Consider the following 25,909-nt stretch of genomic DNA (forward strand, 5'->3'; position numbering starts at 1 on the left):
ACAATATCTGTGTATTGCAATTTCTAGGTTATTTCCCTTCATCAGCACAGAATAATTGTTCAGGAATACACAGATATTGTTTTGAGCTGAGTGGGGGTGCTAGATTCCTTTGTTCAAAAATTTAGCCTCTTCTGAGGCTAAATTACAGCAACATTCATCCTAAACCAGGACTGCCATGTTATGTTGGCAAACAATCTTTACTGGAAGGAATTGCTGTTAAGTGTTTTGTCTGGTCTGCAAACAATTCTGCCACCTTACTGCCATTTTTAATTATTCTGTTTATTGTGGGCACCAGACTTGAAATTTTGTTTGGAGGGTGGGCTGGTTGATTACATTGACTCCCCTCCCCCACCAGTGCTTACCTTGTCATTTATTTTATCGACCATGAAAAGATAACAGTCAAAGTTAACTTCGGTAGAATTTGAACTCAGAATGTAAAAGCAGAAAAAATGGCACTAAGCACTTTTTCTGGCATGCCAACAGGTCTGCTAGCTCACCACTTTATACATAGACTAATCGTTTCTAATTTAAGCACAAGGCAAACAATTTTGGCAGTGGTAGTGGTGGTGGGGCAAACCAATATCATTCCCCCACCCCACTCAAATATTTGACTTGTACTTATTTTATAAAACCTGGCAAAGTGGCTGAGTTCCCTCTGAGCATTGGGCCTCATGGAGGCAATGACCAATATCTTTGTCATTATGTCGTGGCAGATACTGGTGTCATGCAAATGGCACCTGTGTCAGTGACACAGAAAAGCACCCGTGCCACTCTCACAGTGGTTGGCATTAGGAAGGGCATCCAACCATAGAAAACCTTGCCAAATCAGACTAGAGTCTGGTGCAGCCTTCCACCTTACCAACCCTGGTCAAACCGTCCAACCCATGCCAGCATGGACAACGGACGTTAAATGATGATGAAAGGCAAAGTTAGTCTTGGTGTGATTTGAGCTTAGAATATAATGAGCTGAAAGAATTACCAGAATTTTCTCCGATGTGCTAATGACCCTGCCAGTCTGCTGAGTAATAGCAGGATGTAGCTAGAAAGATGAAGAAATTTTGGAAGACAAAGCTGACCATTATTGCTGTGGTTTTAGGTGCACTTGGTATTTTGCTTGGATAAAAGGCAAAAATAAAGAAAACTAAGCACAAAGAATTTTGCTGAAATTCTTAGAGAAATATTGGTAACAAGTACTGAGAAATAAGAAATAATTCATTATACGTGACCTGGAACAAAGCAAAGTCGACTTTGGCAGAATTTGAACTCTGAATGCGAAGATGGAGGAAATGCTGCTAAGCATTTTGTCCCACATGCTAATGGTTCAACCAGCTCTCTCTGCCACAATAATCCTTTCTACTATAGGTACAAGGCCTGAAATTTCGGGGGAGGGGGGGGGTAAGTTGATTACATTGACCCCAGTGCTTGACTGGTACTAATTTGATCAAGTTTTGGACGGATGAAAAGCAAAGTTGACATGAGCGGAATTTGAACTCCGAATGTAAAGACAGATGAAATATTGCTAAACATTTCACCTGGTGTGCTTAACGATTCTGTCAGCTTGCCACCTTATAAATAACAATAATAGTGATTTCAGATTTTGGCACAAGGCCAGCACTTTCATGAGATTACATCAAACCCCAGTGCTTAACTGGTACCTGTTTTAGCACCCTCAAAAGGATGAAAGGCAAAGTCAGACCTCAGTGGAATTTGAACTCAGAACGTAAAGACTGACAAAAAACTTTTAAGCATTTCACTCAGCATGCTAAGCAGGAAAAAAAAAATAATAATAACTGCAGAAATGTTATTGATTGCTTTATCTTTCGATATTAACCACACAGAAAATGAAGTTTATTTTTTATTCTAAGCTTTTCTGAATAATTTCAACTTTTTTATATTCTTACTAAGCACTAGTTAAACACAAAGAGAAAGAGAGAGTGAGTGAGCATGAGCCTGTGTGTGCGCGTGCATCTGTGTGTGTGTGTAGCTTGATTTGTGATTTAAGGGTAAGTAGAATTTTGGAATTACAAAGATAAAGGAAAAGAATAGATACAGATTGAGGTGAATTATGTTTTTTTTAATTTTTATTGCATGTACAATGGTATGATTGGTTATATTGGCTTATGGGTAGGATAACAAGTTCCTGCCATTTACTATTCTTAGTAATACAGACAAAACACCAACACACTGATATATATAGATATGTGTGTATATGCAGAGGGACAAAAAGAGAGATCAAAAATGCACAGACAGAAGCCGAAATCCTAAACAAGGCAAGATGAATTCTATGTGATTTCTTCATCTCATGCCATGGAAATGGAAACGGTTAATTAGGATCTTGTAGACGGTGTCCTTCATAATGTATGTTGGATCAAAAGATCTCTGTCTTTGATTCTGCCAGCTGTGGTCTTTGAATATACTGTCATCATCGTGGTACACACATATCTTTCTGACTCCTCTCATCATATACATACAGTTAAAAACACACACAAAAACCTGTCATATTCCGTTTTCATTTATTTCTTGAGGTGTTAAAATTTTCAACACATATCTGTGATCTTCTTACTGACTCAGTCCCACTGCAACTGTTGCTGGTGAGGTTTTAAAAGCATCATGCTTTTGTTTTTCATTTTACAAATTTCTCATAATATAATTTAATATTTGAGTCTGAAGGCTCCGGCCATAGGCGAACCCATTCGAGATTAACCTGGGGCTAAACACCACCAGCAATTTGCACACTTTATAAAGACATGACAATAGCCCCGCCAGTTGTCACTCTTATTTCTTTCTTTGTCTAACAACAAAACAGCTTCTCTTTTTTATAAACACCTAACAACAACAGATTCGTCTGTTTTCAAACACCTAACCACAAGTTGTCACCTTCTACAAACATTTAACAACAACATTTAACCAAACTGATTTATTAATCTTTATTAAACCAAACTTGGTATTTCTTCATTAATCTTTGGTTTTGTTTTAGTCAAGTTGTTGTTTTATCCCTTCAGCATTCAATTTACTCAATCAAATGTAATGCTTATTTCTTCATGCATTATTTTGTAGCTTCAAGATTTCATTGCTGTGATCGTTTACTTTTTAGAATGACATTGTAGGGTAGGTGCAAGAAGCCAGATTTGGCCAGTTCAAGCATAAAACAGGAAGAATATTTGGGTCAGATATTGCCAGTTTAAATGCTAAAGGGTTGAAATTTTTTCCCTTCTGTTTTTCCATAACAAATTCAGTGGAGCACCTGTTTAACATTTTGTTGCTGTTGTTATTATTGCAGTTGTTGTTGTTGTTGTTGTTATTGCTGGTGTTGTTGTAATTGCTGTTGTTGCACATAAAATAAGGCGGCATGTTTTGTTGCATTGATGTGGAATTGTTGTGGCTGTCCTTCTGGCTTTTGCAGTCTACTCATGAAAATGCGTTCTGTTAACTCAGGGTATGCTTAGGTACACGAGGCTGAGGTTGGGAATGACGGGAGTCAGACTCTATAAACCCCCCATTCACCATGCATTGAACAGTAGTGGAACACTAGTTTAGCCCAGGGTCAACCATGGCCTAAATTAGTGAAGAAAATGGCGGGATGGGGAGGGGGTGATGACTAAACTAGATTTGCTTTGACCCAAGGTCAACACAGGGGTTAAACTATGATAACCAGTCCAGCCAACTCCACCTCATTTTCTAACTTGTATACAGGGGACCCAGAATCACAGTGACCAACCTGTTTTTGTTTTTAAATGGTAAAATGTGGTGAGAGAGAGAGATTTGGCTGTTGTTTTCAGCAGGTTGAGTGACAACATAATGGCTCTGTGAAGTTTTCCATCATTATGCCTGGAAATCATTTATGCATTCCTTGACTGGTGTTTGCCTCTTGTTGTGGTTTAGCCCCTACTCCATCCAGGTCAGCCCTGATGAGGGTAACCTATAATTAAAGGATTTTCAGCCATGTATGGCTCTGCTTCTTATAAAAATTGATCATCTTTTGGTTAAAGGAAATCTAAATAAGTATGTTAGTGATGATGATGATGTTGTTTATTATGATTGAGGTTTGTAATGCTAATATTGGTATTTTTTTCTTTCTTTTTTCTTTATTTATTCCTTATTCGTTACCCTGCTGCCTTCTTGGGTTTCTTTCTGTAACCAATCAAACTACCTGACCCCCACATTGACCCCCTTCAATGGACAAACAGGCCTATTGGATGAGATACGCCAGCTAAACGATGACAAACGGCTTATGTCCCAGCTGATGCAACAAAATCAGGAGAGCTACGAGAAAAGGACACATGAACTGCTTAGTTCTGGCGAGGACATAGAACATCGGTACAGTGAGCTGCTGGAGGAGAAGCGCCAGCAGGTGGATGACCTCAAGTTGCAGCTGGAGGCCGTCGACAGACAGCTGAAGGCCAACAAGCAATTTCTCAATGTAAGTTTCTGCCTTGTGAAAGACTCATCAGCTTATCTATTTATGTGATTTTCACCCTTAAACTGGTCATTTTATCTGTTCTCGTGTGTGTGCTTATGCATGTACGTTTGTTGGTATTGTGTGTATTTTAGGGATTGTGTGGATGTGTGTGTACATGCACATGCATGTGTTTATGTATGTGTATATGTGCATCTTTGTTGATATTGTGAGAGTGTGGTTATGTGTGCACCTTTGTATGTGTGTGTATGTATGATCATCTATTTGTTGCATGCATGTCTCTGTGCATATCTTTGCACATATGTGCATGTTTGTGTGTGCACATGTCTTTTTCAGTGTGTGTATATGTGACTCTAAGAATATGATTGCATTATAGTGGTGTGAATAAGTGTTGTTGTTTAACCCCGAGTCAGTCTTGATCAAACAGACTTATGATCAAAGGCATTCCAGCCATGACCATTCTGCCTTTTCCCTATGATTACATTATCCAATGTGTCCTTTCCTAAGATGATATGATGTGATTTGAGAGAGATTTGGTTACTGTTTCTTGCAGGTCAAATGGTTATGTAGAAGCTTCCTTGTTGATTTGTGATGTAGACAGTAGCTCCATCTGGTGTTGATGTGGTGCAGTATTTTGATCGAGGTAGACCAAGAACAAAGTAGTTTGATAATATCCATAGTCTTGGTCAGCCATGCTTGGGAATCCAGCTGAAAAGTCTAATGATGGTTGCTTCTGATAGGACCCTAAAGGGGAGGTGCCTGGCGACTCTTCCACCGTGACCTTCCCAAGAATAAGGGGCAGAAAAGATGGATGGATTGATGGATAGCTGTTGCTGTCTTGTGCTGTGTTCAGTGTCATGTAGTGTCGGCCAAGAAGGTGAATGTCAGATACCCCTCACCCCACCTGTCGTCTACCTCACTGTGTCATCACCAGGCATAGCTGAGTGGTTATGGGTTCAATCCCACTGCATGACATCTTGAGCAGGTGTCTTCTACTAAAGACCTTCGGCTGACAAATGCCTAATGAGTGAATTTGGTAGGAAGAAATTGTGTGGAAGCCTATTGTGTGTGTGTGTATCTACATGTGTGTTTGTGTTTGTCCTTCACCACTGGTTGACAACCGATGTTGGTTTGTTTACATCCCCATAACTTAGAAGTTTGGTAAAAGTGTTATTCACTGTCCATTTGCTACTCTGTGTGTGTGTGTGTGTGTGTGTGTGTGTGTGTGTGTATATATATATATATATATATATATATATATATATATATATAATAAAAGGGTAAAATTAATTAATTAATCAATCAATTAATTAATAAATAATTTTGCCAAGTAGTTCGGTACATTAAAATAACCTTTATAGGTAAAATTATAGAATTAGTCTATAATTATAAGCATAATTATAATCAGGGGTCAGCTAATTGCTTTGCCGCACACCAAATTTAGAAATAGGAGTTAAATGCCTTTTCTACTACCACAAAGATCTTCCAGACAGTAACGCACTTTTTGTGTGGGAGATCCTTATGGTAGTAGAAAAGGCATTTAACACCTATTTCTAAATTCAGTGCATGGTGAAGCAATTAACTGACTCCTGATTATAATTATGTTGATAATTATTGAATATTTGTATCTATCTATCTATCTATCTATCTATCTATCTATCTATCTATCTATCTATCTCTCTCTCTCTCTCTCTCTCTCTCTCTCTCTCTCTCTCTCTATATATATATATATATATATATATATATATATATATATATATATATATATATGAATATATATCTGTTGTTCATTTAGGAGCAAGCCCATGAACGAGAGCAGGAGAGGGAGGAGTTTCAGAAGGAGATCAACCAGTGGAGGACCACTGTCCAGCAGATGGAGCGACAACAGAACACTGAGATTAGACTGAAGAAAGAGGTCAGTGGATATTATACTTATTAAATGTTTTTGTTTTGTCAATATTATATCTATCTGCCTGTCTATCAATACACACACACACGCACTCACACATTCCTACATGGTAAAAATCTGCAACAAGAATACAGGGAACTTGCCATAGAAAGTGGAAAATCCAATGTTTCAGACCGAATATTCCAGGCCAACCTGTCATCTCCATCTTCAACACAACGAATCATTTCATCACTCACTTATCAATGTGCAGCATCTTCAAACACCAAAAATCTACATACTCAAAGAAACTGAAGGAACCCTGCTTCAGATTTGGACTTGGTACCATATCACCAACAGGTTCAAATGCATGTTTTTTCCTCTATTCCTACACCTCGTCTTATTTCATCAGACCCTTTCTTACCCTTTTTATCTCAAGTTTTCCCTTCTCACTTTCACATACTTCTCCTCATTCTATTCCCCTTTCTTTCTACTTCTCTCACTCTGTTTCTCTCTCTCCTACTACTTCCTATCCATATATGAAGCTTCTGTGGTCCTATGTCCCTCATCAGTTGCAGCCAATCTTTCTACTTTAGAGAATGTCTCCTATCAATGTCTGTCAACTTTTGCCTGAAGGACTCTGCCTGAAGGACTCTGCCTGAAATGTTAGATTTTCCACTTTCTACAATAAATTCACTGTACTGTGTTGATTTCAGCAAATAGTACAAATCTCACTAATGTAGACCAGTGTCGGTCACTTTGTAATGTGTTTGGTCATTCATATACCATATATACAAGGTTATTCAAAAAGAATGAACCAATTTCATTACGCAATATTTTAATTAAAAAGGCAATAGAAAACTCCAGCGAAGTCACAAGTATTTACTCCCAATCAACTTTTATTTCCTGTCTTACAGGTGTTCAATGTGGCCACCACAGGCAGCAAGGGCAACGTCAATGCGATAAGAGAATTCCTCCCAGACGCGTATCAACATATCACGATCCACTGAGTTGATTGCTGTTGTTATTCGATGTTTAAGGTGTGGCAGCCATTCAAAACTTAGAAAACTCCACTGCTACCCACTAACTTCAATGACGCTAAACATCGAATAACAACAGCGATCAACTCAGTGAATCGAGATATTCTGATATGCGTTTGGGAGGAATTCTCTTATCGCATTGATGTTGCTCGTGTTGCAGGTGGTGTCCACATTGGACACTTGTAAGACAAGAAATAAAAGTTGATTGTGAGTAAATACTTGTGACTCAGCTGGAGTTTTCTATTGCTTTCCCTCATAAAAATATTGCATAATGAAATCGGCTCATTCTTTTTGAATAACCCTGTATATATATATGTGTGTGTGTGTGTGGTTTCTTTGGTATGTTTGTTCCCAAACAACACTTCTTTTAGTGCTGTTGACACTGCTGGATTGAATGGTACTGCCCAGGTGTCGAAACCATAATGATATCCATGGGGCAGCTGATGATGGAGGTATGGCATTTTTTGTATATGTAGAACAGTATTATAACATCCTTTTGATATATATATATATATATATATATATATATATATATATATATATATGAAAGATGATTTGGTGATCAACAGTGACATTGGTTATAGGTTTTCAATGATGCTGGTCACAAGTTCACTCCGTTTATGATGATGACTGTAACTTGGTTGGAATAATTCCAGGAAATAATTAAGATTTTCTTTTGTTCAAATGCAGTGACCTCATTGTGCTTTTGTTGCGCTTCTGTACATCTTTTTCTGATATACATTGGTGAAAGATCTCTCTTTCTCTCTCTCTCTCTCTCTATTGGAGTTGAAGCAAACTGCTATTAAAGACATACATGTAACTTCTGCCAAATCTGTTGAGTGCCATTTTCTTTTGTTTGTTCACTGACACACACACACGGACATACACACACACACATGGACACACACTCACACACACACACACACACACACTCTCTCTCTCTTTCTTTCTCATAAATATAGACATATATATGTATATATACACATATGTAAAACCTTTTATCTTTATTATATTTTCTATTCTTCTTCTATGGAATCTTTCTACTCATCTTGCTATTCTCCCCTGTTCTCATTTTGGGGATCACTGCTCTGTTAGATGGTGAGTTTTTATGGGTTTTCTATTGCTCCTACCTCCTCATTTCTGACAACACCCATCTCCCTTTATCTTTTCCTTCCAATAGTCCCCCCCTCACCATACACTCTCATATCCTACCCGACCACCCAGCCACACAACCGGTTTCAACTCTTATAACTCTACTACTTGTCTTACATAGAATACATTGTTGTTGCTCTTGTTGTTGTTGATATAACTGCTGTTTTGCTAAACCTTGTTTTTCTCCCTCCTGGCTTTCTTTCCCTGCAGAAAATCCTTATTTGTTGTAACTGCAGCCCCAACATCCAATTTTCCTTATCTCCTTCACACACTTATCTCTCTCTCTCTTATCCATGTCTCTCCCCTCTTTCTCTTTGCCTCCCCCCATTTCTTAACCATGAAAGCCAAAGACATTTTTCTTAGAAGTTCTTATGTGTCAACTGTTGTGGCTGTGTGGTTAAGAAACTTGCTTCCCAACCATGTGGTCCTAGGTTCAATCCTGCTGCATGGCCTCTTGGTCAAAGTGAATTCTACTATAGCCTTAAGATGACCAATGCCTTTTAGGTGGATTTGGTAGACAGAAACTGAAAGAAGCCTGTCATGTGTGTGTGTGTGTGTGTGTGTGTGTGTGTGTGTGTGTGTGTGTGTGTGTGTGTGTGTGTGTGTACATATAGGTTTGTATTAATGTGTATCGTTGTGTTGTGTTCATCCCTCACTGCTATTTGACATCTGGTGTTGACTTGTTTACCTCCTTGTAACTTAGTGCTTTGGCAAAAGAGACTAATAAAACAAATGCCAGATATAAAAACAAGAACATTCAGAGAGTGCAAACCTCCACCAAGGCAACACCAATGTCCTCTCAATGATTAGCCAGAGATGATTTTTAAAATTAGAATATCTGAAATGAACTCGACTGCTTTCACAAACGAGAATACTAAAAATAAACCTGGAGTAAAGATTGTTTTCCAAGCCCTCGTCAGTTTTACCAAGTTTCACTTGACCACCACCACCACCACCACCACTAAAATGTTCCCCTTGCTACCACAACCACCACAACTGGTACTGTCTCCTTCACTACAGTTACCACTACCACCATTACCACAACTGCCACTACCACTGCTGCTCCACCACCATTGCCACTGCCACCATCACCCCTAGATTATCACCACGACTATCTTAACCCTTACCTCCATAACTGCTATTGTCTCTATGATGACGACGATGACGACCACCACCATCACACTGCACTCACCACCAAAATTATCCCTGCACCATCATGACCATCACTCCTGTTATCGTCTCTGTTCCCCTAACCGAACCACTATCACTATCACAACTACCACCACCACCACCATCACCACCAAACCCACCCACCCACCTAGAAAACAAGATGGCTCACTAAATCATGTGTTGACCCATTGCCAGGTGGAGGAACTGTCTGACCAGTTGGAAAGCCGCATCTCTACCCAGAGTCAGATGTTGATGAAGAAAGAACAGCTTGAACGAGACATTCAAGACAAAGATTTAAATGCGTTGGAACTGAAGCAGTTGGTGGAACAACTGGAACAAGAATTGGACGAGAAAGTTACCAAAGAGAAGCAACAGGAACAGGTAAGAGTCTTTGAGTATACATGGTGTGTGAGCAATTCTTATTGATCCACAGAGGAGAGATAAAGATTGGTAAATGGTATAAGTAGGAATCTTTTTTGTGTCCATAGAAGATTCATGGTTTTGTTTTTCTTCTGTCAATCTCAAGAGAAAATAGCACCAATTTGCTATCAACCGTTACAGCACAGGAACCAAATATATTTGTGCAGCTTCTCTTGAGACTTTGGGAAACAGGTTAACTTGTTCTGATGGTGCATTACTTGTTGGAACTCTCCACATTTCATATCATGTGGTAGTATGCTCGTTTTAGTTTTACTGGCCAATAGAAAGAGATTGTGAGAACTGATTTGCATATGATTAGCATATTACATCACCAGAAAAAATTTTAAATCAGTGCAGAGAGGGTTAATAAAATATCTTTGAAAGAAGCCAAATACATTATTTACAATCGATGGAGAGGTGTCCTCACCTTGTTCATTGTTACCACAACGTTTCAGCTGATGTACTCTCCAGCCGTCATCAGGTGTTCTGGTGGAATTTTGAACCCACCCCTTTATTTGACTAATGGGGTACTCTGTTCTCATTTCTAAGGTATTCCTTTTTAGCTGATGTTATTTTTTCTGTTGATATTATCTCCCAAGTCCCCTGCCTGAGATTGAACTCGGAATCTGAGAGTTAGTAGCCTGTGCTTACATGCTTATAGTGTAGCGGATAAGAGCGTGGGCTATTAACCGTCAGATTCTGAGTTCAATCCCAGGCAGGGACATGGGAGATAATATCAACAGAAAAAATAACATCAGCCAAAAAGGAATACCTTAGGAATGAGAACAGTGTACCCCAGTGTACCCTATTGGTGGGGGCGGTAGGGCTGGCATCGACCACGTTTGGATGGTGTTGGGTTTTGTAATCTGGACACAGTCAGAAAAATGTGCAAGAGCTTGGCAGCCATAGGAATATGGTTTCTTAGACAAATTCTGAATATGTTCTGTGACAAACAAAAATAAATAAAAATAATAAATAAATAAATAAATCAATTTCCTATATCCTAAAGTTTTTGCTATTTCTGATGCTGTTCTTTCAGAGAATTCTCCAGCTTGAAGAGCAGATCAGCAAACTACAGGAAATCAATGAAGAACTAAGCGAAGAGATGAAGTTATCCACAACAGAAGACAAGAAAATCATTTGTAGTCTGGAGACCCAGTTGGATGACCAGCGGCTGGTTTATGAGAAGAAAGCATTAACACTCGATGAAGAACTGAAGAAAGCCCGCAGAATCGAAGAGGTTCGGCATACATAGATTTATTTATTGAGTAAGGGGGGTGGATGGGAAAATCTATTGATTTAAGAAGATATTTTGAATTCATGATCTGGGACCTGTATATCTAATGCCCAGATCATCATCATCATCATCATCGTTTAACGTCTGCCTTCCATGCTAGCATGGGTGGAACAGTTTCACAAGAGCCGGCCAGGCAGAAGCCTGCACTGGACTTCTGTGACTGTTTTGGCAGGATTTTTACAGGTCGATGTCTTTCTTAGCACAAACCACTCAGCAGAGTGGACTTAGTGCTTTTTACATGGCACAAGCACAGAGGAGGTCAGTTTTGGCAAGGTTTTTACAGCTGGATGTCCTTCTGAACACCGTCCGCTTTACAATGTGGACTTGATGCCTTTAAGTGGCACCTGCACTAACAGGGTCACCAAGTACTTGCAAGGCAAGGCAAAAAAAAAATCTTTCAGGGAGGGGAGGAGGCATTGGAGGAAGTGATCTTGTGTTGGATGATGAAAGGTTATAGTGAGAGAGAGAGAGAGGTGTCTTGCTGTAGATGATGTACAAGGTTACCAGATATTATAATTAAGATTGTATTAAAAAATTGTTAAAGTATAACCAATTTGTGGCACAAACCTAAAAAAAAAAATCTTATATAGACCCCCAAGGGCTATAGGGAGCCCCAGTGGCCATAGGGATCCTTGTTGAGATTCACTTACATAAGGGGCTCTCTGATTGGCTTTAATCACCACTGTTGCTGTTACTTATATATCGTTTGTGGTTAATATGTCTCTGTTTTTCATTCAATTCTCTTTGCAGGAACTTTCTAGTGAAAAAGCTGCCCTTGAACAGCATGTTTGTGAAAACCTGCTCCAAATAGCCTCACTGAAGAACCAGCTTGATGAATCCCGCCAGCGTAAACTGTCTCTGGGGATGTTAGAGGAACCAGAAGAATCTGCCGTTCAGTTGCAGATCAAAGAAAATGAGGTAAAGCATCTTGTTGTACATTGCATTGGTGAAAAAGGGTTGAGTAGTCTTGCAGGTGGTGCAAATTAGGGTTTTTACTTAAGTGTAAATGTTTGCTTCTTGGTGTAAGAGTGTGTCGGTTTATTATGCCTTCCATGTGTCATAATTTTCATTGTTTTATTATGTATGTCTTCCATACTGGCACGAGTTTGATGATCTGGTAGACCACAGGACTGCATTGAGCGCCAATGTTTACTTTGGTATGGTTTCTACTGATGGACCTAACAACTTTTGTGACCAGTTGGTCTGCCGAGGAAGAAGAAAAGAGGAGGCACGCAAAAGATGGCCAAGTACAACCAAGAAGGCATCTTCCATTCGGAAGCACCTGTTCCACTTGTGGAAAGAACTTCTAAGCAAGAATTGGACTCGTCTGTCACCTCAGGATCTATTAATAACATACTTAATAATTGATGTATACTCTTTAATAATTTTTTACTTATTTCAGACAGAAAATATTCTTGAAGCATAGGCTCCCTTAATAATGAACATGATAAAAAGGACCTTTGCTTACTTTTTCATGAGTTCAAGCTTGGGCATAATGCCTCCCAAACTGCTGTCAATATCAACAGAGCATGGGGTGAGGAGTCCACAAGTGATCTCAAAGTACGGAGGTAGTTTCAGAAACTCCATAGTGGTGAAGAGAGCCTTGAAGATGAAGAAGGTAGAGGATGGTCATGCAGTCTTGACAATGAACAATTGAAAGCAATTGTTGAACAAAACCCACGTCAAAGTGTCAGAGAAATGTCTCAGGCACTTGATATCAATAATGCAACAGTCTCACGCAATCTACAGAAGATTGGTAAGGTGAAAGCCAACAAAAGATTATGGTGACTGTCTGGTGGTCTGCAATTGGTGTTGTCCATTACAGCTTTCTGGAAGCCAATCAGAGCATTACAGTAGAGGGTTACTGCCATCAACTCGCTGAAATGCATGCTCACTTGCAAAAAGTGAGACCTGCATTGGTTAATCGGTATGACCCAATTCTGCTACACAATAATGCAAAGCCACATGTTGCAAGAATGATGCTGCAGAGACTCACAGACTTGGGATACGAGACTTTACCACATCCTTCATATTCTCTTTTTTTTCTTTCAGTCATTAGACTATGACCATGCTGGGGCATGACCTTGAAAGGTTTAATTGAACAAATCTCAACTCCAGTACTTACAAGTCTGTTACTTATTCCGTTGATCTCTTATGCTGAACCACAAGGTCCCAACATGGCTGCAGTTCAATGAGTGAGACAAGAAAAAAATTAGAAAAAAAAATATGAAGGATTTTTTCCCTCCTTCACCATTCTTTACTCTTTCATCGTTCTTGTAGTTGTTGTTGCTGTTATCATCATCATCATCATCATCATATATATAACTACATTTTAATAAATTTCTTGGTCTCAGCTGGATGTTCTATCTGACATGGTGGACAAGCTTGAATTGCAAGTGGAACGCAAGAACAGTGAACTGACTGAACTGAAGAAAAGACTGAATGGTAACCTTGACAATAGCAAGGATGGTAACGATGAAGATGATGATGATCATGATAGTGTTGGTGGTAGTGATGGAGGGAAAGAGCCACCGACCAGTCAGTCATCATATGTCTCTGAAAACACCACCAGAGTTCTTCAGTTGAAAGAAGAGAATGAACGGTTGAAGGTATTTCCTCTATTATTATTATTATTATAGTCATTATTGACCCCCCCCCAACAGATCTGCGTTTATTGTGTAGACGTAGGTTCAAAGATGCTTATCAGAGTTGACGGTCTAAAGGGACTCCTCATCTTTTTTTTGTTATAGATACACACAGGTGCAACTGTGTGGTTAAGAAATTTTCTTCCCAACTACATGGTTTCGGATTCACACCCATGGCACCTTGGGTAAGAATCTTCCCAGGCTGATCAAAACATTTAACATCTATTTCCATGCTTGGGAAAAAGTGAGGGATGGTTGAATTAGGTACCAGATTATTTGTGACAATCTTGTATCTTAACCTTTTAGCATTCAGATTACTCAGTTAAATGTGATACTTCTCTATTCACATTGTTTTGGATCAATGATTCATTAACTCAAAGCTTTGAGATTTTGATGATGTGATTGCCTGTTTTTAGAATGATATTGTAGGGCAAGTGTGGGAGGCTGGTTCTGACCAATTTGAACAAAAAACAGAATATTTGGGTCACATATGGTCAGTTTATATGCTGAAGGGTTAATTTGATTTTCTGTCTACCTGTCTCCATCTCTGTCTCTCTTTGATGAATTTCACTTTCAATAGCCTCGTATCCTCTCTAGAGGTAAAGAATAGGGTCCATCTAACGCAGTGGTTCTGAACCATGGTCTATATGACCCTAGAGTGGGGTCCTCATAAGATTTTGTTGTTAAAGATTATGTGCAATATATTTCTACAATTCATAAAATATTTTCATAATTTTTTTATACAATTCTTAATAATATGTAATCCTAAAAATATAACAGGAGTTTTTGAGGATCTGAAAACAGGAGCTAAATCCTACATTACTGGCCCTTTACAGTACACCCCTCTCCCATAAACTCCCTGCATTTCCTGTGAAGGCATTTTACATTTACAAGTCTCATTTTTTGCTTGCAACAGTCCCAGGTCAGTTCACTGCAACAACAGCTGACCACTGATGGTTTCTCGAGCCTTACCCAGCAGCTACTGGATGAGAAGAACGAACAGATAGACCAGCTACGAAACCAGATCGCTGAGCAGACACAGTCAAACCCATTGTTCGGTGATTTGTCTTCCGAAAACAGTGAACTGGTAGGTTCCGAGTTCTAGTCCTAGTTCCGCTGTTGACGTTTCTTTCTGCTTCTCTTATTTTCTTTTCCTTGTATTTCTCTCCTGGCAGAATGGTTAGGGTCTCAGCTAAAATACCTCGCACTGTTCGTTGTATCTCTTTACATTCTGAGTTCAAATACCAATGAATTCTAATTCGCTTTTCATCCCTCCAGGGTCGATAAACTACTCTTACCCTTACTCAACACAGCATCTCAACCTGTTAGAAATAACAGGGAAATCTCCCTCAAAGTCCACCCTACCAATATATAAAAGGATTTGTTGAGTAATCCCTGTCACCTTTCTGTGTCCCCATCCTTTCTATCACTCCCCCTCTTTTCATCGTATCTCTCCCCCATCTCTGTCAGCCACTCTCTCATCTCTCTCACCCATTTTCTCTCTCTTCTCTATTGCATTTTCTTTCTCTCTCATCTGTCACCCTTTATCACTCAAACTTTCTCTCTCATATCTCTGTCAGCCTTTCTGTCTGTCTCTCCCTCACATCTCTGTCCCCTTTTTTCACTTTTCTTTTCTTGTCATCCACCAGAGAGAACAATTACAGAAGAAAGTTACAGATCTTGAAGAGAAGGACACCAAACTGCACAGCCTGACGGCATTGGTCGAAGAACTCCAAAGCCGGCCGTATGTCAGTGATGACAGCTTCATGGGAGACATGTCCCTGCCATTTGAACGGGGTTCACCTTATATCGTTACCAACTCAATGACTGAACGGGTCAGTAATGCCTCCTTCTCTAACTTTATGTGTTTGTGAGACTGAATTTGTCTTTGTCTTGCTCAGGGGTCCTCAACCACCAAGCGATGGACCAGGACCAGGCTATGGAGCATTTGCTACTGCGCCAAACTGAAAGAATCAATTTTTAAATTCCATGATTAAATTATAATATATTAAGCACTTTGTTTTGTTGATTCCCTGGTCCTTAGAAAAATTGTCTTGGATGAAACCAGTCCCTGGTGCAAAAAAGGCTGCTGACTGCTGGTTTGTCTATCATATATGTCTAACCTGCTTATCGAGTTTATTTGTCTTAAGCTGTCCTGTCACTTGTCTATGGAATACTCATCCACTTCCACATTAATTCAGTGTATTCATTTGACTGCAAATTCACATAGCTTTGGTGGACACTCTGACTGTAATCCCTTTGTCCATGTGCCCCAGTATGGCCGCAGTCAAATGATTGAAACAAATAAGAGAATGTGTGTGTGTGTGTGTGTGTGTGTGTGTGTGTGTGTGTGTGTGTATTTCATTTTTGGATTTAGTTTGCAAGATTCTTTATGTGAGTTTGTGTGTTGAAGCATATTTTGTGTATGGGGAGGATCATTCTCTTTCGGTGCCCTATTATTTAACACACACACACCATCAAAGCTTCCACTCATTTACTCATTTCTTTTTCTTAAACGCTTCGTTGCATCTTGTCACCTTTTCTGCAAGACACTACAAAAATTTTAGAAAAAATGAATAAGTAAACGAGTGGAAACTTTGACGGTGAGTGTGTTAAATAATAAGGCACTAAAGGATAATAACTCTCCTCATACACAGCGATATATATGTATGTATATATGTGTGTGTGTGTGTGTGTGTGTATATATATATATATATATATATCCATGTCTGCCTGCCTTTCTTTCTAATCGTCTTGTCTCATCTGTTTGTATTTTTATCCATCTAGCTTTCGTTAGGTCTGTCCATCCCAGCTATTTACCTATCAGTACCTCACTAATGCGTGGTACCTCTTTTACTCTTACAGACCAGTCTTCAGCAGGAACTGTCTGCAGTAATCACTGACCGTGACCAACAAATCAACTCCTTACAGACTGAACTGCTGCAGAAGGAAGACAAATCTAGCCAGGTAAATACTGCACACACACACACACACACACACACACACACGCACAAACGCACACATTTGTAGTTATACACATAAGCACACACATATCTTCGTATATTCCCATGTGCTTTCCTTTCTAGGTGTGTGTGTGTGAATTCTTACCTGTGTTTAATTTTAGGCACATGTACCTGTGTTTGTTCTTGTGTGTGTGAGTGTGTGTACATCTGTACCTAGACCTGAGTGTTGTATATATTTATATCTGAATATGGGTGTGTGTATATTTGCTACACCTCAGCGAAGTGTTTTTTTTTCCATAGGAAATGCAGTTATACATTCACATATTTAAAAATATATTTGGATTTAGATTTAGAAGCAAATACTATCATCAATAATATAAATTTATGTATATATATATATATATATATATATAATGTAGATAGAGCTGAAATCCTAGCCGTGTCCTCTTGTTGAAGTAGATCTGCTTACATTATTTACCTTATTTACATTTGACGGATATTTGCCCTCATCTTGTTTCTTGTTAACACAACGTTTCAGCTGATATACCCTCCAGCCTTCATCAGGTGTCTTGGGGGAAATTTCAAACCTGAGTTCTCATTCCTAAGGTATTTTTCAATGTTGTTGTTGTTATTATTATTATTATTATTATTATTATTATTATTATTAATATTATTATTATTATTATTATTATTACTACTATTATTGCCCGTGGGCAATTATGGTGTGAATTTTTAGGGCTTATAAATCTAATATACCTTAGGAATGAGAACCCAGGTTCAAAATTTTCCCAAGACACCTGATGAAGGCTGGAGGGTATATCAGCCAAAACGTTGTGTTAACAAGAAACAAGATGAGGACAAATATCCGTCAAATGTAAATAATGTACTAATTCCTCATCTCTTACTGTAATATCTGCTTATTCTTGTATTTCATATCCATATGCAGATGTTACATTTGTTTGAGGTGTGCATAGGAGTGGAAAATACAGTGATAATATCAAAACAGGAGATTGGAAAAATGTTTGATATTATTTGTTTCAATTGTTATTAGGAGTTCCAAAATTGTACATGTTGTAGAGAGCATGTGAGATATCTCCTATTAGAATCAAATAATAATAATTCTTGATCTGAAGAATTTTTAATAGAAGATACATTACCTGTTTCTACTACATGTACAATGTTGTTACTCCTATTAGCAAATGAAACATGTGTAATGGTGAATAAGTAATCTCCCAAATTTTCTGATCTCTTGTTTTGATATATGTTTATACATATTTTTGAGACCCTTTTGATCTTTCTCATTGGTCATAAACACTCCATGTTGTAAATTCAACATCCTAAACATCTTAAGTTACTTATATTCTGTGTCATAGGTTATATATCTTCTACATCACTAAGTTAAATATTTTCTATATCATAACTCTGCTGTTCTGTGTGTCATAAGTTCAAAGTTCTTTCTATCATAAACTCATTATCTTCTACATCATGCATCTAGTGACCTCCATGCCATCACTTCAGTGTTCTCTCTATCATAAATTTGCTATCCTTCATTCCTCTCTGATCATAAACTTAATGTTATCCATGTCTTTTTTAGTCAAATATTTGGTGTCCTTTATGTTATAAATTTTAGTATCTTTTCCATGTGTTTGGTTTCTCTTTCTCCTAATTTTGCTGTCCATTGATCAGAATTTTCATCTTCTTTGTGTCTTAGATTTGGTGGCGTTTGTGTAATTTTCATATCCTATTTGTCATAAGTTTGGTGTTCTTTTATAAGTTCAATATTTTTTGAGTTGCAAATTCAGTGTATGTCAAGTCACAAGTTCCCTGCTTTCTATGTCATAAATTTGGTGTCCTGCATATCGTAAACCCGGTATCCTTGAAATCTTAAGAAACACTATAGGCATGTTGCTTGGTTACTGCTTGAGCAGATCTGTTGCAAGTAGACAGCTGGTCAAATGCCAGTGTTTGGATACTATTGTTTTTGTTTATTTAACCTTGATCTAAACTGATTTGTGTCTATCTGGCTGTGATCCCCAAGCAAAGAAGTGAAAAGTGTACCATACATATATATATATATATATATATATATATATATATATATATATCGTCGTCGTCATCATTTAACGTCCGCTTTCCATGCTAGCATGGGTTGGACGATTTGACTGAGGACTGGTGAAACCAGATGGCTACACCAGGCTCCAATCTGATTTGGCAGAGTTTCTACAGCTGGATGCCCTTCCTAACGCCAACCACTCAGAATATATATATAAATATATATATATATATATATAATAATAATATTAGGGACAAAATCCAAAATTACAGGTAAAAACTCAATTAAAATCAATTTATAAAAAATTAAAATTAAATTGAGCTTTATATAGTTTTAGGGAAAATAACCAAGTTTCAAGAACCCATCGATGAGTTCTTGAAACTTGGTTATTTTCCCCTAAAACTATATATTATATATATATATATATATATATATATATATATATATATACTTTGAAGGACCACATCACTGCATTCTGCATCACATGTTGGATTGTCTCTTCTCACCAACCACTTAAAAATCATCCCCATTTAATGTCCATTCTCCATGCTGTCATGGGTTGGACAATTCAACAGCTGTTGGCAGGCTGGAGAGCAGCACAAGGTCCCAATTGTCTGTTTTGGCAAGATTTCTGCAGCTGGTTGCTCTTCCAAATGCCAACCACTTTACAAAGTGGACTCTGCTTTTTTATGTGGCACTGGCCACTGGTGACTTTTACATGACACCAGCTCCAAATTGTCCTATGGTGGTGGTTGTGACAGTGGAAATAGTTCCAGCTGCAGTGAGATTCATATTTTATTTGTGTTTTTTATGACATTTTGTAAATGTTAACATTTAATTGAAGCTGTTCCAATGACCCAATCCTTGCTTCCCTGTATTTACAAAAGGTGAAAGTGACAAGAGATTGTCTCTGTAACTCTGCCAGAAGAGACATGCAAGGGATATGTCTACCAAAAGCCCTAGTTTATCAATGTTTTCTTTGCCTATGTTTACATCTTTCACTGATATACATTGCCAAAAGATTTATGTACACTTAACAAACCTGCTTCCAGGGGATTTCAAAGTTCATTTGGTTCCACTACAGGGCGTCTTGGCAAGTGCCTTCTACCAACCTTATGGGTGGAACTGTACAGAATCTTACCATGTATACACTATATATTATCATCAGTATCATCATTTAATGCATGTTTCCATGCTGGTATGGGTTGGACGGTTTGACAGAAGCTGGCAAGCCAGAAGACTGTGCCAAAAGTCTGTGTTTTTGCATCGTTTCTATGGCTGGATGCTCTATCATTCTATCATTTCTATGGTTGGATGCTCTATCATTCTATCGTTTCTATAGATGGATGCTCTATCGTTCTATCGTTTCTATGGCTGGATGTTCTATCGTTCTATCGTTTCTATGGCTGGATGCTCTATCATTCTATCGTTTCTATGGCTGGATGCTCTTCCTAATGCCAACCACTTTACCTGGCACCAGCACCAGTGAAGTCACCAAGTAACTTGTGAGATAAGGCCCTCTCAAATGAGCAGTGAGTAGTATTGAGGGAGGTGATTTTGTGCCAGATGACGAGAGATTAGAGTATGATGGATGGATAGAAAAAGATGTTTTGTAGTAGAAGAGATATGTGGCTGCCCCATTTGGAAAGAGAGAGAGAGAGAGGAAGAGAAGATGAAGCTGATATGTCAGAGCAAACCCTCAAGTTAAAAGTGGTTGTATATAAGAGAAGGGGTCCAGAGGGTGAGTGGGTGGGTAAGTTTGTGAAAGTGGGAGGTAGAGGGGAGGAGATGTAGCTAAGTAGATATAAATGTATGTATACAGGCACAGGCGTGGCTGTGGTAAGAAGTTTGCTTCCCAACCATGTGGTTCTGGGTTCAGTCCCACTGAAAGCACCTTGTGCTGCCTTCAACTATAGCCTCTGGCTGACCAAAGCCCTGTGAGTGGACTTGGTGGATGGAAACTTAAAGAAGCCTGTTGTGTATATATGTCTGTGTGTCTTTGTGTCTGTTTGTACCTCACTACTGCATGGCAACTGGTGTTGGGTGTGTTTACAGCCCCACAACTTAGTAGTTCAGACAAAAAGGCTGATAGAATAAATACCAGATTCAGAAAAAACAAAAAAACAAGTATTAAATACCGGTGTTGATTTGATTAAAGTTTCTTCAAGGTGGTGCTCCAGTATGGCTGTGCCTAATGGCTCGAGCCTACACTCTTCAACAGAAAAGAATAAGAGAAAATAAACAGAGAGAAAATAAAAAAAATACTTGTGGATTTAGCAGTCAAAAAAAATTAAGATACTTTATGTGAGTTCATGTGTTGAAGCATATTTTGTTGCGTCTGGGTCGGGTCATACCCTTTTAGTGGCTTTATTATTTAACACACTCACCGGCAAAGTTTCCACTCATTTACTTATTTACTTAACGACTCTTGAAAAGGTTGCAAGATGCAACAAAATGTTTAGGAAAAATAAATGAGGAAATGAGTAGAAACTTTACTGGTGAGTGTGCTAAATTGTAAGGCACTAAAAGAGAATAACTCTCTCCAGACACAACAAAATATATATATATATATATATATATATATATATATATATATATATATATTAAATATATACTTTTATAAAACAAAATTTTACAAAATATATAGTATCTGTTAACAGTCTTAGCAAAAACCTCACAGGTGAGTTTTTGTATATATATATATATATACATATATATATATATGTCTCTTAAAAGATAGAGCTCAAAATCGATGCATTGAAAATACTTTATTGCAGCAACAATTATAATAACAGCAACAATTATAATAAATAAATAAATTTACTTATCCTGGATACTCTATTGAAATGTGCATAGGTTTGGCTTAATGTGGTTGTTTCTGCTATTATAATTGTTGCTGCAATAAAGTATCTTCAATGCATCGATTTTGAGCTCTATCTTTTAAGAGACATATATATATATATATATATATATGCATATACAAGGGGTGCAAAAGTAGGTGTACACTTACAAAAAAACGTGTACAATATGCATTTATTTTTATCAAAAAAAAAAAAGAAAAGAAAATTAGAAGTTAGCCTCATTTTTGATATTTTTAGCGTTGTTAATCATAATAATACATATATTATAACTACAACAATACTTTTATCGTTACTTTTAATTTTTTTTGCTAAAAATAAATGAGTACTGTATGTTTCTTTTTTTTATAACTGTATACCTACTATTGCCCCTACCTCTATGTGTGTGTGTGTGTGTGTGCGCATATCTATATCTATATATATTTATATATACACATATAATATTTGTGTGTGTATGCACATGCATTTTCCTGATTTTGGTTTCTTCAGTTTTTATTTTACTCCTTGTAGTTGTATTGTCTTTGTTCTTTTTCTTTTCTTTATTTTTGTAAAACTCTAAAAATAATGTCTTAAATTTCTGTTCAATGGCATCAAAGGTTGTCTTGGCTTGGAATTATTACCTCACTCTTCTCAAAATAGCTTCTCCTCCTTTTCTACACTGACTAACAGAAATTATTCTTTTCCGTCTGTTATTTATTACTTTCTTCATTACCTGTTTTGCTAATTACTATTATTAATTGGTTGAGACTGTTGGCACCTCATTTGCTGTGTTTTCTTGCTGTCCAGCACTTCGGCACTTGGTTCAGTGTTTGTTCTTGAAGCCTGAAACACCCTCTTCTTTTTTTGTTCTTTAATTTGAGGTCAGAAGCACAGTTTGGCTTCCATAATAGCCTTTTGATGCCAAAGAGAAAAAAAATGGAAGAAAAAAGAAAAAGAAACTGTCATGTTGATATTCCTTGTAAAGAACATGTCTTATAACTCTGCAATATTGAAGTTTTGTGGATATAAAAAAAAAAGTCCCTTCCTTGGAAAACAGGTAAAGGACAACAGTAGGAAGAAGAAGAAGAAGAAGCTGTAGAATACTGCTGCAAATAAATACCAGCCTGGAATGAACAGATGTTAAAGAAATGACCAAAGTGTTGAATAGAAATGTTATTTGGCTGCTATTTCAAGTGTGTAGGAGAAACTTCCTCTTGGTCACTAGTTGCAGATTCTGTGTAGCTGTATGGGTGCAGCAATGGCTGTGTGGTTATGAAGCTTGTTTCTCAACCATGTGGTCTTCAGTTCAGTCCTGCTGTTTGGTATCTTGTGTAGGGGTCTTCAACCTTATGCCTAGATTGACCAGAGATTTGTGAGTGAATTTGGTTGATGGAAACTGAAAGAAGCCTCTTGTGTCCATACATACTCTCACACACTCGCATACATACACTTTCATTTTGCTCCTGTCTGCTCAGCTAGAAAAAATGAGTTGTACCTGTAATTTCAAAGGGGTCAGCCTTGTCACATTCTGTGTCATGCTGGATCTCCCTGAGAACTACGTTAAGGGTACACGTGTCTGTGGAGTGCTCAGCCACTTACACATTAATTTCACAAGCAAGCTGTTCCATTGATCGGATCAACTGGAACAGCCATTGTTGTAGGCAGTGGAGTGTCAGTTTTATATATATATATATATATATATATATATATATATACACATTATGTGCTGGTTTGGCTCTATTAAATTACAGACAAACACATCAGCAAGCAATCACAGAGCTTTAGTAGTGTGTGTGTATATATATATATATATATATATATATTTGTGTGTGTGTGTGTGTGTGTACCTTTATCTAGACATTTCATGATCGTTGTAAATATGCATCACTGGCATGCAGACGATGTGTTCCATCTCCACTCTTCCATGGAAAAACATGTCTGGCCATGGAGAAATATCCTGCTTGGATTGGAAACAGGTAATGGTTGGTAACAGGAAGGGCACCCTGCCATAGAAAATTTGCCTCAGAACATATTCTGTCTGACCCTTGCAACATAAAAAATTCAAAATTAAATGATGATGATGATGATGATGGTTCTGTACTTTGTTATTAAAAAACGTGCCATTCTTCCAAACAAAATGTCAATCTTCATAGGGTTTCTGTCAACTGTATTGTTGTGTCTTGATTCTCTGCCAGAACATTCTTTGATTCTCTCTTAAGAATCTCCTTTTGCATAGATCTATTCCCGGATCATTCAGTTTTAAGTGACAATAATAAGGGGCCACGTTTCCATCTGTTATCGATTTCCTTCCACTCTTGTTCTCTCTTTGGGGGCCTTCCTTATTTCCAATGCTTCGTTCTTCCATCAACCGAGGAATCACAGTAGTTTTTACAGAAGTCTGTTTTGACAGCGCCTTTTATCTGATGTTTGGTGACCCTGTCCAACTGAATGCTGGAGCACAAATTTGTGGGCGGATAAAAATACTCCAACATAAAGAACTGGAAAGCTATTCTGATTTCAAACAGTGCTGGAATCAGCATTATTTATAGTTTTTGAGTTAGTAAAAAATATATGTACCAGTGATACACTAGGGTCAAACTCTGTCAAATATGCATGTCATTTAAGCAAATTTTTTCACCTAAGAAATCATCATCATCATTATCATCATCATCGTTGTTGTAAACAGCAGTAGCAGTGGCAGTAGCAGCAGCCTTCTTCTTCAATTTCTGGGGAGGACTTGTGGTAAGCTAGCAAAATGCTTAGTGGCATTTCTTCCAGCTCCATATGCTTTGAGTTCAAATCCTGCTGGGGTCAACTTTGGTTTTCATCCTTTTAGGGGTTGATTAAATAAATACCAGTCAAGAAATGGGGGGGGGGGTGTAATCAATTATCCCCTCCCTCTAAAATTGCTGGCCTTGTGCCAAAATTTGAAGCCATTATTATAATTCAGCAGAGGGTTCGCTTTGCCTTTCATCCTTTTGGGGTCAATTAAGCAAGTACCAGTTACGCACTGGGGTCGATGTAATCGACTTAATCCCTTCCTCCAAATTCGAGGCCTTGTACTTCCAATAGAAAGGATTATTATTATTATTATTATTATTATTATTATTAAGACTCGGCAAGGAAAGTGAGATCACAGCCGTAGCCTATACCAGTGTCGCATAACCAGGCCATTTAGAAAGTACCTGACTGACTCCTGCGATGACTGACTGCTGACTGTAGTGGTTGGGTCATACCACTTTGTCACATGGGAAGGGGAGTACTCTTTTCACTACAACACTGACCAAATACTTTGCCTTGTATAGCTGTGTTCTTTTGCCATCTGAGTTGATCTCCTGTCAAGGTTGGCTTCATGTTTCAGCCTTTCTGGGTTGAAAACATAAAAGCCATGTATGGCGGTTGAGTTAATGAATTTGTTTTTAATCATCACCTAAGATTGTGAAAGCTGTTTGTTCTGAAAAATGAAAGAGAGAGAAATATTATTATTGTTGTTTCTTGATGCTGTGAGGATATAGAATGTCCTGAATGTATTTGAGCCTTTGTAATCACTTTTTTAGACCAATATCTTTGCACAGGAAGGCGGCGAGCTGGTTGAAATGTTAGCACATTCATAGATATCATAGTAAGCTCCTCTAATGGACTTAGCTATCAGTCCACATAAAAGTGTATTATAAGATATAATTTCAGAGAATTGCGTGACTGTCTTAGTAAGCTCCTCTAATGGACTTGGCTATCAGTCCACATAAATGTGTATTATTATAAGATATGGTTTCAGAGAATTGTATGACCGTCATAGTAAGCTCCTCTAATGGACTCGGCTATCAGTCCACATATGCAATTGAATTGTATAGGGCAGCGCATACATATTAATGCAAACTTGAACACACAATTTCTTGCATACTGAAATTAAAACTACTGGAAGACAGTTGCAGAGCAGGGGTAATCCTATGGAAGTCACATGGTTAAATTTGTATATAATCATCTCTCATACTTCCTGACTATACATACATACACACATACATACAAGCAT

At 37.9% G+C, this 25,909-nt stretch overlaps 1 protein-coding gene across 40 annotated transcripts in view; it reads left to right on the plus strand.

The window, feature by feature from the left end:
- Positions 1–25,909, plus strand: part of LOC106868309 (uncharacterized) — a 311,641-nt gene that overhangs the window by 222,415 nt on the left and 63,317 nt on the right. For all 40 annotated transcript variants that reach the window (XM_089358046.1, XM_089358048.1, XM_089358049.1 and 37 more), the window contains 9 exons: positions 4,188–4,420; positions 6,213–6,332; positions 9,860–10,045; positions 11,124–11,324; positions 12,132–12,299; positions 13,736–13,990; positions 14,943–15,113; positions 15,676–15,861; positions 16,892–16,993. In XM_089358046.1, the coding sequence (XP_089214172.1) occupies positions 4,188–4,420; positions 6,213–6,332; positions 9,860–10,045; positions 11,124–11,324; positions 12,132–12,299; positions 13,736–13,990; positions 14,943–15,113; positions 15,676–15,861; positions 16,892–16,993 (1,622 nt within the window). The remainder of the gene's footprint in view (positions 1–4,187; positions 4,421–6,212; positions 6,333–9,859; positions 10,046–11,123; positions 11,325–12,131; positions 12,300–13,735; positions 13,991–14,942; positions 15,114–15,675; positions 15,862–16,891; positions 16,994–25,909) is intronic.

The sequence above is a fragment of the Octopus bimaculoides genome, chromosome 9, assembly GCF_046866305.1.
Source record: "Octopus bimaculoides isolate indiv1 chromosome 9, ASM4686630v1, whole genome shotgun sequence".
In the NCBI taxonomy this organism is placed as follows: domain Eukaryota; kingdom Metazoa; phylum Mollusca; class Cephalopoda; order Octopoda; family Octopodidae; genus Octopus; species Octopus bimaculoides.